General features: G+C 33.6%; 2 protein-coding genes across 3 annotated transcripts in view; both read left to right on the plus strand.

The window, feature by feature from the left end:
* Positions 1-7,776, plus strand: part of LOC115889736 — a 97,239-nt gene extending 89,463 nt beyond the window's left edge. For both annotated transcript variants that reach the window (XM_030909805.1, XM_030909815.1), the window contains exon 6: positions 7,647-7,776. The gene's annotated coding sequence lies outside the window, so the exon portion shown is untranslated. The remainder of the gene's footprint in view (positions 1-7,646) is intronic.
* A 6,350-nt stretch (positions 7,777-14,126) lies between these two features.
* LOC115889416 lies at positions 14,127-15,224 on the plus strand. Its single transcript, XM_030909405.1, has one exon. It carries the CDS (start codon positions 14,127-14,129, stop codon positions 15,222-15,224), a length of 1,098 nt encoding a protein of 365 aa, XP_030765265.1.
* The last annotated feature ends 341 nt before the right edge of the window (positions 15,225-15,565 follow it).

Below are 15,565 nucleotides of genomic sequence, written 5' to 3' on the forward strand. Positions count from 1 at the left end.
ATTCCTTATCCCCCTGCATCAAAGATGTAATAGCACAGCTTATAAACTTATCGTCAAAAGCATTGTTTTTAGTGGTTCAAATTTTCGTAGTCGCGCACTGGATTTGTTACTACTTTGCATATACAGTCTGTTGCATCGCCGACCTGGACATAGGAAATCCCATGTAAATTTTAAAAATTATGAATAAGTTTTCCCTATTTTATTTTACAAAAAATGTATTTGAAACTTTTTAAAGAACTCCTTAAAATGAAGCAAACTGATCATTTCGAATTGTTTATTCGAATTCGTTCTTGAGGTATCGTTGCCGATTCCTCCCGTATTGATGAAGCCGGAAGGGGCAGAAACACTGAGTGTCTACGGGTAGTCATGTTTTAGTCATGTCTCATGGCTAATCTTACTGTAGGCTTGCCCAATAAATTATTTCTTCTTTTTTATTACAGTCCCCATGATAACATCTTTTGTTTATTGTTTTCTCTGGGCCAAGATGATAGCGGCGAGGTGTGCTGGAATGCATCCGCTGTTTTTCGGTGGTAACGCTCGCGAATTGTGAGGTTCTGCCTAACCAGGTTGCAAATGGAAAAATTTTGAAAATTTAGAATTTTTTGAAAAAAAAAATTGGATTTTTTTTTAATTTTTAGTTAAAAAACATAATTTTTTGATAATATGGCAACATAGGTAGTAGATTAAATTTACAAGAAAGAAAACCCAAAATGGATCCAATGGTTCTCAAAATTTAAGCAAAAAATCATTTTTTTTTTTGGAAATTTTGAAAGTAAAATAACTCGGTTATTTTGGACTTATTTGAAAAACGGTAAAGAGAAAATATGATACTTTAATCGAGATCTACCAGCCCTGAAAATGTTTGCACTTATTTAAGACTCACCCTGTATACATATATTATATATATAATTTTTATTAGTTGTTTCTTAGGTGTTGTGGCTATGGTTAAATTAAAACAATAATTTTTCAACGTTTCCCATTTAATATACTATGCTTCAAATTTTAGGATTTTTTTTTGGTCTTTCATATGTCTTGGAGTAGTGTTTATTATCGTTTCTTTGCTGAGAATGTATAAAGTCTAAAAATAATCACTGTCATATCTACAGTGTGTACATAAAGTATGGAATAAATTCATTTTCTGAATGAACTGGGATTTTAGTAAAAACAATGCTCGAACACGTCGATCTATTTTTTAAACGGGGCACATTTTATGCACAATACCTTGCCTCTAGCTTAACCCCCCGAGCGGGGGTGAGTGGCACCCCTAGTTTTTGTAATGGGAAGAGGGGTCGAGTGATACGTAATTTTAAAGGTATCTTTCTCCAGATTATAGCCCTAGAGTTTGGTCAAGCTGCCATATTAACAGAAATTATAGTAGCTAGCAACTTCAAACTTTTTGGTTACAAGGTGGAACCATGTGAGGTATAATTTTTCAGATTAAAACACTTAAGCCCTCTCTTGATAAATAAATCCACTAGTCTAAGCATTTGAAATCCTACTACGAGAAAATGATGCACCCGTGTGAATATCATGTTTAGTTTTTCATTCATTAATTAATTTCTGCACAAAAAATAAGTATTTTGTTAGTGGAGTAGCAATGAGCATTTCATTTGGTTCTTCAAAGAATTGTAATCGTCTGTTGTAATCAGCTTCGTTCAATTCTTGGACCAGATGAAGTTTGTAAGGATGGAATTTGTGGAACTTTAGTATCCTGTAAACACTACTCTTACTTATTCCTGTGGCTGTTACAATTGTTTAACACTCGTTCTTGGTTCGGCATGGATAAATAATATTATTTGCATCGCCTCATTGTTAACTACCCCAGGTGGAACTTCTCGCTTCTTTGTAAGAACACTTCCAGTTTCTCTAAATTTAGCTACTAAATTAATAACTGTGCCGTTTTATTGCCACATCCGTTATGACTAAAGAAAGTTTCAATTATCACAACTTTATCTGCAGTAGAATAAACCATGTCGTCAATTCGCAATAATACTAAATACTCTTAAGAAACGCTCTTTTAAACGAGCCCCCACTTATTGGATTCCGATCAACCAGTCCGGAGTTATTAACATTTAAATATAAACAGATTTAACCTTCCCCCACCACTTTATTTTGGCAGATAGGGTAAAATGGTTCTAACAAAAAATATTCAAAATTTACTGAAGATTATAAATCTATTATTTATAGTATCCGTTATCTAAGCACAATTGGGTAAAAACTCCTTTTTCTTATTTTTAATAGCAGCTGCACCCTCTAGCGGCCGCTCTACAAACTTGAAAATAATTTCCAGCAATTTCTCATGCTCTCTTTAGTAATATATATTTTTTTCGGCAAGCTCTACTACTAATACTTTCCGAGAAACAGCCGAGAGCTATTCTTAGTGGGACCCCTGTAAAATTGTCAAATATCAAAGCATCATCAAATTATGGTAAATTTATTTTTCAGCCCGATCCCACCAAATGTGACATGACAAAAACTCCAAAAATGAGGCGGCGCTGAAAAGATCCTTTCAAATGATGTGCTACTTGACCCCGCATTACATTTACGATTAAGGGTAGATGTCACCCCCCCCCCCGTGCGGTTTGAATTAGGGGTTTCAAAAATAGTCGCATCATATATCCGCCTTCGAAAATAAAGTTGACGTGTTTCACCGTGTTGTCCTTTTCACACCAGAAATGCCTTTAAATTGCCTTGTTTCGTTTGAACTGGGACACTCTGTATATATAAAGTGCTTAACTAAACAAATATTTGAATAATATCTGTATTGATTTATAATATAAAGTACAGAATATGTTTATTAAATTAAAGTTAAATCTCGAATCGTAACTCTCCTTGTAGATTATTACCACTTAAATAACATATTATATTATTTTCAGTGTTAATTTTCTTTTTTTAACTAATGTTAAATGGAAAATGTTTATTGAGTAATACTTGACAACTGGAATCTAAATCTATACCTTAATTGATTCATACAACCATCATACAGACCGGACCACCGTAGTAGTAACATAGGCAAAACCGGATGAATTAGCGTATACCCGTCCGCCGGATAAAAAGCAAGCGAAAAAATGCGATAAAATAAAAATAGGTAGATATGTGATAAGAATGTTTCTGAATTTGTATTTATTTGTGTTTTAATAGCCAAAACGAATTCATAGATTCTCGCGACAACTCTCGAATGTAGAATGTAGAACGTTTAGAAGGGGAGTCAATCACCGCGACCTTACAGATCTATTGTGTGTTCCCCTTTCTTGAGTTATAACGAGTTATAACTCATCATACAGTCTCAGGGCTTTAAGAAAAGCCAGTATCTGAGACGGCTCCACAGAGGCCAGCTCTCCATCCTCGACATCAGACGTGCCAAGGTTCATGGCACGAATGGTCGTCGTCTCGGCGCACTCAGTGATAAGGTGTTCTGGGTGTTTCCCCATTTTCCCCACAAAATCTGCATTCGCCGTTGTTTCTCAGTTTCAGCCTACTGAGGTGTTCGTTGAGGAGACAGTGTCCTGTTAGAAACCCCGTGACAATCCGAAGATTGTTTACTTAAATCAAGGAAAACCTTTGATTTTTCTCGGTCATAAGTTCTAAGGAACTTTTTCGAGTGTCTTAGACCGTTGGAGGACATACCCATTCCAAGTTACGGATGGAGTCTTCCAGATTCTTCAGTTCCGCTTTCAGTTGGTTCCCGTTTGGAAAACAGAACGGTTCTGGTCCAGTTAGTGGAGTGTTCGCTCCTTTCTAAGCTAGATCATTTGCTTTTTTCATTGCCTTCTATCCCTTGGTGAGCAGGCACCCAGAGTAGAGAGGACTTTATTTTCTTTGCCTAATTTGTTGAGCTTCTCTAGGCATTCTTTGACCAACTTCGAATTGATGGTTACTGAGTTGATCGCGTTAAGTGCTGCTTGACTATCGGATAGGATGGCAATTTCCTGTTTTCGATAGTTCCTATCCAAGATAAATTGTACGCATCTTTCGATAGCGCAAATTTCTGCCTGAAGGATACTGGGGTAGGTGCCCATTGGTTCGGAGTATTCAGTTTTCGGCCCAAATACTCCTATCCCTGTCCCTGCTTTGGTTTTGGAAGCATCAGTATACCACGTGATGGTATGGTCTTTTATATGCTGAGTAAGCGTTTCTTTCTTCCAATCCTTTTTATTACTCAATACTACAGTGAGGTGTTTCTCAAAGTTGTAAATTCTTGGTATGTCATCCACTGGGAGTTGGAGAAGTGGAATTTTCTTTTTGAGGGTGTTCCAAGCCCCTGACCTGAAAATTCTCCCAGTACTGTTTCCGTCAATGACCATTCTAATCATTGTCGCATTGGCATAACTACCGACGACAATATGCAGTGGTGTTAGGTCTAGAATGACCTCCATTGCTGCTGTTGGACATGTTCTCATGGCACCTGTGATGCAGATACATGCCAGTCTCTGTACTTTGCACAGGGTTTGCCTTGCTGTACGTTGCTCTAGTTTTGTATACCAAGCAACTGCTCCATAAGTAATCATGGGTCTTACTATCATGGTATACATCCAGCGCAAAATGTTAGGGGCGCAGCCCCACCTATTTCCCGCCAGTCTTCTGCATATCATGAGAGCCTTTGTGGCTTTGCTGGTAATGTTCTTAATATGCCTGTTCCAGAGAAGTTTACTATCCAGGGTTATTCCCAGATATTTCACTTCCTGTGATGGCAGTATTTCCTTTCCATCTAGATGGATTCTTTTCAAGTTTTTCAAACTTCGCTTTCTGGTGAATGGCACTACTGCGGTTTTATCTGAGTTAATACTCAGCCCGACAGTCCTGCACCATCTCTCAGCGATGCGGAATCCTCTTTGGATAATATCACACAGGGTGCCTTCATGTTTCCCCTGTGCAATGATGACTATGTCATCTGCGACCCTATGCAGTGTATTCCCGCTAGAGTTAATTCTTCCAGTAGTTCATCCACTACCAAGCTCCACAGTAGGGGGGAGGTCACTCCACCTTGTGGAGTTCCTTGCGTTGTTTTAACAACTACAGTTTTGGTACCTATCTCAGCCTCTGCTGTTCGTGTTGAGAGCATTTCCAAAACCAGCGAATTATCGTATTGTTCACCCCTCTTGTTTCAAGAGATCGCTTGACCACCTTGTGAGGTATATTGTCAAACGCCCCTGCAATGTCCAAGAAGGCACAAAGTGCTGTTTCTTTGCTATCCAGGCTTGCCTGTATTAGTTCAGTTAACTGGTACAGAGCAGTTTCTGTGTATCTGCCCGCTCTATATGCATGCTGACTATCGTGCAGTGGTTTAGATGATTTACTCTAATATGGTTGTCCACTACTTTCTCCATCGTTTTTAATATGAACGATGTGAGACTAATAGGCCTAAATGATTTGGGGTTAGCCCAGTCAGGTTTGCCTATTTTGGGTATGAATATTACTTTCGCTCTTCTACAGATGGTTGGTATATATCCCATAGCTAAGCTGCTTCTTGTAATGTTTAATAGATGGTGTGTAGCTATTTCCTCACCCTTCTTTAGAAGGGCAGGAAAAATCCCATCTATTCCTGCTGTTTTATAAGGCTGAAAGGTGTCAATAGCCCATTTCAGTTTTTGTTCTGTTATTACTAGCTTGGCCGTCTCCCAGTCTTCCCTGCGAGGATTGTGGGGTTCGGTCGGAGCTACTTGCGTATCAATAGATATGCTACCTGGGAAGTGTGTATGAAGTAGGAGGTTAGCTCTCTCTTCATCTCCTTCCGTGTAGCTTCCGTCAGTTTTCTTAAGTGCCATGTTGGGGATGGGCCCACTCTTGGCCGTGCGGTTTGAATTAGGGGTTTCAAAAATAGTCGCATCATATATCCGCCTTCGAAAATAAAGTTGACGTGTTTCACCGTGTTGTCCTTTTCACACCAGAAATGCCTTTAAATTGCCTTGTTTCGTTTGAACTGGGACACTCTGTATATATAAAGTGCTTAACTAAACAAATATTTGAATAATATCTGTATTGATTTATAATATAAAAGTACAGTAGTATGTTTATTAAATTAAAGTTAAATCTCGAATCGTAACTCTCTCTAGATTATTACCACTTAAATAACATATTATATTATTTTCAGTGTTAATTTTTCTTTTTAACTAATGTTAAATGGAAAATGTTTATTGAGTAATACTTGACAACTGGAATCTAAATCTATACCTTAATTGATTCATACAACCATCATACAGACCGGACCACCTAGTAGTAACATAGGCAGAACCGGACGAATTAGCGCATACCCGTCCGCCGGATAAAAAGCAGGCGAAAAAATGCGATACAATAAAAATAGGTAGATATGTGATAAGAATGTTTCAGAATTTGTATTTATTCGTGTTTTAATAGCCAAAACGAATACATAGATTCTCGCGGCAGCTCTCGTGTAAAATTTATTTTTTAACTAAAATAATGGATGTTTACGAAGTTCGTGAGAAAATTCAAATTGTAAAATGGTATTTCCAAAATATGTCTTATCGGGATATACAAACAATTTTTCCACAAACTTTTGTAAATAGGCCAATTCCATCTTTACCTACCATATCAAGAGTTATTAATAATTTTGAAACACATGGGTGCGTGTCCCCACAAAAACACAAAAAGCCTGATGTGTTGATTAATGAAGAACAGGAGTTAAAGCAAGTGTTCATCTGTGCTACCGCGGATCAAAATCCCATGTTTTCAAGTAATCAAATTGCTGATGTAACAGATTCTTCACCTAGCAAGGTTAAAAGAGTCCTTAAAAAGAATGGATACCGATCGTATAAAGCGCGCAAAACTCAAGAAATTTTCCATGAAGACCAATTTCGGCGTATGGCGTTTTGTGAATTTGTAATGGAAAAGGCCAATTTAGATGAAAACTTTATTCGGCGTATAGTTTTCACCGACGAATCAAGTTTTCATTTATTGAGTCGTCATAACCCTACACAAGTACGATATTGGTCTCAGGAAAATTTGCTCAAATATTTTGAGGTACGCACGCAATATCCTCAAAAGCTAAATGTTTGGGGTGGTTTTGTAGGGGAGCATATGATTGGTCCATTTTTTATAGAGGGTAATTTAACTGTTGCAAAGTATTTGGACTTGTTACAGCAGATTGTCCTGAGAATTCGTGAGTTATTGGGAGAAAGATTCCACAATGTCTGGTTTCAACAAGATGGTTGCCCTGCCCACAATGCCCGTATTGTTCAAGAATATTTGAACAATACTTTTCCCAACCGTTTTATTAGTGGACATGGAACTATTTTGTGGCCCGCTAGATCACCAGATCTTCCTCCCAATGATTTCTTTTTGTGGGGTTATGTAAAATCCAAAGTGTATGGTCATAATAGGGCTAATAATCTGGATGAGCTTCAAGTAAAAATACGAGAGGCTTTCCAAACTATTAGCCCTAATATGTTAAACACACTCAAATAATAAATATTTAAGTATTTTTATTTTAAATGTTACCTTAAGTGACTCATTCCTGCAATTACGTGTCTGGTGTTATCAATAGGTTGGTTTTATCGGGTTTTATTTTATTATAGTTTATTTTGAAGTGTAAAGAAGGAGATAAAGATTGATTTAATTTAATAATTTAAAAAATTCATAAAATAAATAAAGATGAATTATTTTTTTAATAAATTCTGATAACATTTTAGCTATTTAAGTGGAATGATCCGACTATTTAATTTCAATTGCATAATTGAAGTTGCATTATAATTATACAGGAATATTCGGTGAATTATTTATACATCTATTGACACCGAGGTTAAAAAGTGACTATTTAGGTGGTAAGTATTATTCAATTTTTAATCTCCCCCACACCCCAAAAAACAGTTTAAAATATGCATATGTGAAAAGTTCTTTATCATATAGACTTATGTACAAATTAAAAGTTTAATAATCAACTGACAAAAAATAATAAAATAGAATTAATGACTCGGTGCTACCATCTTAGTGGAGTGCTTTAAGCCCTTATGGGATACAAACCTCGGAATTCATTTACTGGGAACGATTTTTTATAAAAAATTTTGCATTGTATTGTTAATAAGATATATTACAAAGTTTACCCATTTAAATTCGTTGCTTTCAATAATAAACACACATATACAAATGCATACATACAAGATGGCTCCGTGTTCCGAAAAAGCTTTGTATCAGGATTTCTATTTGAGATTTTCACTCCAAATCTTTTACAAAATATTTAATGGTAGCTCCCGTTTCAAAAATCTTTTTATAGATATACAGGAGAGTAGTATACAGTGAGTCAAATATATTTTTACTCTCAACTCTCAAGTTTTAGTTTTTCAAATGAAATGCTTTATATTTGTTTAGTTCAGTGAATTTGCTATAAAATTACTATAAAATGTCCATACCACTTCAGTTGGGCAATCTCTATATAAAAATATAAGCAGAAAGTAGTCTCGACTGACTAGTGAGAAAGAAAATCTAGGATCTAGTGGGGTTGCAGTCGGAAGGGTTTGACAAAGAATTAATACACATTGTTAATTGTCAAGCTTTCGGAATTTATTTATTCCTTCCTCAGGACATTAACGTGGTACAGAAAAGACCTTCATAAAAAACTACATTAAAAAATATGGCTCGTGTTGTTTAGAAAAAAATATATATAAAACTATAGTTTTCTGTCTATCCATTTTGTCCCTGATTGTCTCGTTTTGTACTCTATCCAGCCTTGATGTTCGTGCTGATCTCCTTATCGAGTCCATTTATACCGCCAGTAATTTTTTGTCTTTACCTATTTTGTTACTTCACAGTATATTGTTCACACATTTTATTGCATTTCTGGCCTTAACTATTCAAGAAGAAGACTAAATGTAGCAAATCTTATGTCAAGAAGGCCTGCTTCGGGACCAGAACTTACTAGATCTGTTGACTAGGACCAAAAGCAAAGGCATGGTCCTAATGTAAAAATTACGAAAAAATGTTAGTCTTCTTCAAAAGCGAATATCTCCAATAAAAATAAAGCTAATGAGATGAACCAAAAAACAAACTATCGAGAAAGAATGTATCTAGATGATAAAATGATGTTTAAATTTCTTGCTGTTTTAACATATTCCACAGGGTGTTTCAAACTTTTACCAAAATATCAACATTTTGTTTTCCCTCGTATAATTAACAGATGGGTAGTTTAATTTAGAAAGAGATACCAAAAAGTCAAATAATTTGGCTAGATACTGCTTAAAAAATCATCAAAATCGGCCCACTAGAAAAAAATATATTAAACTTTAAAATACATCAAAGTTTTAAGGTGTCTATTTTTCCTGTCGGTGAATGTATTTCAAAAACTATACATTTTAGTCATATGCTTTTCTAATGAAACTCGCCTTTATTTTTTTACCAGAATCCGAAAATCAATTAATATACAAGGTGTTCCATTACAAAAATCACAACTTTCATGTGTAACTTTTTTTTGGGGACACCCTGTAGAACTCTATATAATTTTAGAAAATGCTTTAAATTGACTTACATAAGCTCACAAAATTTTACTTCAATACAAACTTTTGTTCTCCTTGCAAGAACCGCGTCGTATATGACGCGCCACCCTGTATAATTCGATTTCAACCAAAATTTCAATGATTAGAATATAAGCAGAATAGGTATAGCTTATGCATTAGATTCATTTATGTCAATAAATTTACTTAGAAAACAAATTAAAAAAATCAAAAAATTAAGAAGGAAATAAATAAGAATTTACTAAAATTACTAAAATAAAAAATTAAAAGCAACGGAAAAAAATGGGTAAACATTTTAGGATTTTACTTATAAAACACAATACAGAAGGTTTCAAATTAATACATTCACAGTAATTGAATTCCGAGGTAAAAGTCTCTGGGCACTCCACTATCTCTTATGAAACAATTAGTTATCATTTAGTATGATTCAACTGTATGAGCTTTATCCACTTGCCAAGTTAATAAAAAATACTGAAGTGAGCAACGTGAACATCCTATTTTATTAAGAAGAAATATCAACTCGAATTAATGCTAAGATCGGTTACTGAACACAAAGTTTCGGAAAATTTTCAAAGCTACCATCTTCTTACGGCGCATTCTCACGACTCGTGTATACTTGACAAACATTTGTAATTGGCGTACAGGGCATCTATAACAGACAGGGCAGCGCCTGTGTGCAAAACCTACGAAGCGCCTTTTTTTGCCGTTGGGATTCGACATAAATATTTCTATTGTCACCTTATCATTATTTAATTAATATTATATTATATTTTGGATATATTTGAAAAAAGACTGATATAACATAACTTCTTCGGACAAATCAGCGGTGTTAATATCCAATGATTTGGCGAAAGTTTTTCCTACAAACGATTGCAGCTAGTTCTTATCATTCATCTGGGTCATCACTCAGTTTAAATAAAAACTTAAATACGTAGTTGTTATTATTTAACAAATTAAATCTTTCGTCTACGGAGTATAAAGCTTCATCCAATATATAAAAAATTCATAAATTTTAAAGATTTTCGGATGATTTTCACCATCGACATCAAATTTTTCGACAATTTTCATTTTTACAATTTACAATATTAATTTGTCAAAATTTTTGTCAGTTCTATCAAAAACTTCTTTAATTTTAACTATCTACTCAACATGTTTATTCTTTGTCAATAATGACATGTATTGACTATTTCCATCCCAAATATCTTTTTACCAAGAGACATTTTTTACGTAAAAAATCACAGAAATGTAAATTTTTTCACTCAGTTGTTTTATACGGATACCTACGGACGAAAAGTTATTACTCTTCAAAAAAGTTAAAACACATGTAGGTAGCGCCCCCTACAAGTAGGAGTTATATTGAAATTAAAATCAAATTTCTCATGTCAAACTTCCGGACACCAATTTTCATCTAAATATTGATGTTACTTCTACACCCTGTATCTCCGAAACTAACCACTTTAGGACATACATTTATACGAACTTTTTTACTTATTTTTACCTGCAGAATATGCTGCCGAAGTTTTCGAACCACCCTGTATAATAATATATTAGTATATTCAACATAAATTCAAAATGAAATGTTGAAATTTGCTACTAAGTACCTGTATAAATTATTTCGTTTTGGAATTTACCAGTAAGTTTTGGATTTGTGTAACAAAAATAATTTAAAACAATTGGCGCTGGCATTTCATCCGGCGCCCTTTTCGTCTTGGCGCCTGTGTGCACCGCACACTTCGCACACATGGGCGGCTCGGCCCTGTATACAGAATTAGTTATTATATATATATTTTCTAAGTTATTATATATATTATATATATATATATATATATATATATATATATATATATATATATATATATATATATATATATATATATATATATATATATATATATATATATATATATATATATATATATATATATATATATATACTATATATATATATATATATATATATATATATATATATATATATATATATATATATATATATATATATAATAAAGAGATGGGTAGTCTACGCGACTGACTAGTTGAGAAAAATATTCAAACAGGTGTCTTGGGGCTGCAGTCTAATAAGAAGGCCGTTAGTTCAAGGAAAAACCCTTTATTGTTTAGTCAAGCTTTCGAGAATTCAGTTGTTCTCTTCTTCAGGACTCTTCTACAATTATAGTAATTAAATACAATTTCTATTCTTGTAAAAAAAAATATTAAAATGCAACTCACCAAAGTGGGATTATGGTAAAGTTTACAACATTGCTCAACAATCAAAAGAATCCTCATTTCTCAAATGCAGTAGTAAAAATCAAAAAAACTTTATAAGAAACAATACAACGTGTATGTGAGTACAAAGTCAAATCACGAAAATTGCATGTCAAAAATCTTAAATTACAATAGCAATTAATTCTGCTTCATGAACGATCTAATTATTTTATTGTAAATACTTAAAAGATAAAAGAAACGAATTAATTTTCAAGATTTTCTTTACAGTAATGGTGGGTTCATACAGCCAAATAAAATAAAATAAGAATAAAATAAAATAAGAAATAAGGAATTCTTATTTGTGTGCGTTCATACAGTCAAATAAAATAAAATAAGAAATATATATTTGCTCATGCGCAGTACGATGAGGCTGGATAAAAGTTAACTTTTACGATTGTTTATAGTAATTTTACTATTTATAGTATATTTATTTATTCGTTGCCTACTATATTATACATTTTACTTATGTGAAATTAAAAAATAAATTAAATCCAAACTGAAAATATTTGTAGGTTAGAATTAAGCGTGCGCAAAGCCCTTTTCACATAAAATAAAACAAGAAGTTAAAAGATAAAGACTTCTTATTTTATTTGTTATTTTATTTGGCTGTATGAACGCATGTACGGTATCTCATATAACCAACTTTCTTATTTTATTTTATTTTATTCTTATTTTATTTTATTTGGCTGTATGAACCCACCATAAAGTGCGTTTCTGTTAGCACCGCCGATCGTTCACTAACGAACACCATAGTTTCAAAAAAGGTAAAATATGTTACTCTTGATAAGTAAAAAAGGATAAACTAATGCATATAATAAAAAGAGTGAAAGAGAAACAACTACATAGAAATATTTTGACACATTGGTTCGTTTCATCAGCGAGATCGACCATGCGCAATATAACATCAATGCTACACTGAGAAAACAGGCATTAGACAACTTGATAAATTAATTTAAGTAAAAAGAAAAAGTTTTTCTTTACATAGAACCAGACTAGAATTTACTTTAGAATTGAAAAGAAAAGCAAGATCTCAAAAAAGAGAGAATTGTAATACAAATTTTAGTATAAAATAATATCTTAACATTCAAATGACATTAAGCGATGGTGAAATACAAAAAGCGATAAAAATCTTTTCAGAAACTCAACAATCAAACCCCACCCAAGCTACAGTATGAAAATATAACTATTGAGAACCTTGAGTAGCCACTTGTCGCAATGAACCATATTTACCACTGTACAAGTCTAAAATGTAACCGTAAATAACACTAAGACTCTGGGTGTCACTTCTTTTATTCATGGTGTTAACTTGTGAATTTATGTGAACCATTTCAAGAAAAGTTCTTTTACAAAATGAGTCAGCTCTATCCAGAATCTCAGCACCATCCCAGTCTATCCTGTGGTCTAAATTGTTAACATGTTCCGACAATGCACATGACAAAACGCCCCTTCTACAGTCACTTTTATGAGATGTGATACGACCTTTAAAGTTCTAGAAGTTTGGCCTATATAAGACAAATCGCAATCTCTACATTGCAACCTGTACACAACATTCCAATTTTCCATTATCTGAAGTGGTGTCTTAGTTCTCGAATAGAGTTTAGAGAGAGCCTTGACTTGTTTGTTAGCAATTTTAATATTATTATATTGTCTGAAAACGTTTGCAAGTTTATATGTAAGATTATCTATATAAGGTAAAGAGAAATAACTGACAAGTTGTCCATTTTGATCCTCTGTCACTCGGTTAGGCTCAAGAGGAGTATTAGTGATATTAGGTAGTTGTTGTGCTGTAGGTCCCTGGTTATTATTGTTCACTATAGCTGTATGAAACAAAAACCTATTAATGATTTTTTCTGGATAAGAATTGTCAATCAAAATATTTTTTAAAAGAGCCACAGATTCCTCTACATAATCAGAGTGGCTTAGTTTAACTGCTCTAGACTTCATTCCCAAAATTAAATTTATTTTTGATTTCATTGTGTGATATGAATGGTAGCTGATGAAACGATTTGAACAATATGGCTTTCTATACCATTTTGTTTTAAGGATGTTATTTTCTGTTCTCATAACCAACATATCAAGAAACGGAACAGCTCAGTTGGCCAAATATATAACAGATATTCTTATATAACAGATATTCTTATATAACCAGATATTCTTACTAGGGCGTATAATGTTGACAATGATTATTATGTCAGGGATTCTTTTTCATTTTTTTCAGTTTCTTTGTTTACTAACCTCTCTATGGAGGTGGTTCTGAAAAGTTTGCGTAATAATTGGAATAGTATTTCCCCGTGTTGTCCATTTGATTTCGAAACACTCGAGCGGGTAATAGAGTTTATTTTTGATTCTAATTTTACTATTTTCAATGGTACGTATTACAAACAGATTTTTGGCACCCCTATGGGTTCTAAAATTTCACCCATTTTAGTAAATTTTGTGTTGGACGATCTGGTTAAGGATTGTCTACATTACATGCCACATCATATTCCCTTTGTTAAGCGCTACGTAGATGATTTGTTACTGGCTGTTCCTAAATATCAGATAGGCATGACTTTAGAATTTTTTAATACCTACGACAGGTATATTCAATTCACTGTGGAAGAAGAAACGAACAGAGCTGTTCTGTTTCTTGATATGTTGGTTATGAGGACAGAAAATAACATCCTTAAAACAAATCGTTTCATCAGCTACCATTCATATCACACAATGACATCAAAAATAAATTTAATTTTGGGAATGAAGTCTAGAGCAGTTAAACTAAGCCACTCTGATTATGTAGAGGAATCTGTGGCTCTTTTAAAAAATATTTTGATTGACAATTCTTATCCAGAAAAAATCATTAATAGGTTTTTGTTTCATACAGCTATAGTGAACAATAATAACCAGGAACCTACAGCACAACAACTACCTAATATCACTAATACTCCTCTTGAGCCTAACCGAGTGACAGAGGATCAAAATGGACAACTTGTCAGTTATTTCTCTTTACCTTATATAGATAATCTTACATATAAACTTGCAAACGTTTTCAGACAATATAATAATATTAAAATTGCTAACAAACAAGTCAAGGCTCTCTCTAAACTCTATTCGAGAACTAAGACACCACTTCAGATAATGGAAAATTGGAATGTTGTGTACAGGTTGCAATGTAGAGATTGCGATTTGTCTTATATAGGCCAAACTTCTAGAAACTTAAAAGGTCGTATCACATCTCATAAAAGTGACTGTAGAAGGGGCGTTTTGTCATGTGCATTGTCGGAACATGTTAACAATTTAGACCACAAGATAGACTGGGATGGTGCTGAGATTCTGGATAGAGCTGACTCATTTTGTAAAAGAACTTTTCTTGAAATGGTTCACATAAATTCACAAGCTAACACCATGAATAAAAGAAGTGACACCCAGAGTCTTAGTGTCATTTACGGTTACATTTTAGACTTGTACAGTGGCAACTATGGTTCATTGCGACAAGTGGCTACTCAAGGTTCTCAATAGTTATATTTTCATACTGTAGTGTGGGTGGGGTTTGATTGTTGAGTTTTTGAAAAGATTTTTATCGCTTTTTGTATTTCACCATCCTTAATGTCATTTGAATGTTAAGATATTATTTTATACTAAAATTTGTATTACAATTCCCTCTTTTTTGAGATCTTGCTTTTCTTTTCAATTCTCTCGCTGATGAAACGAACCAATGTGTCAAAATATTTCTATGTAGTTGTTTCTCTTTCACTCTTTTTATTATATGCATAAGTTTATCCTTTTTTACTTATCAAGAGTAACATATTTTACCTTTTTTGAAACTATGGTGTTCGTTAGTGAACGATCGGCGGTGCTAA

The sequence above is a fragment of the Sitophilus oryzae genome, unplaced genomic scaffold (assembly GCF_002938485.1).
Source record: "Sitophilus oryzae breed Bouriz unplaced genomic scaffold, Soryzae_2.0 scaffold_1177_pilon_pilon, whole genome shotgun sequence".
NCBI classification, from domain to species: Eukaryota; Metazoa; Arthropoda; class Insecta; order Coleoptera; family Curculionidae; genus Sitophilus; species Sitophilus oryzae.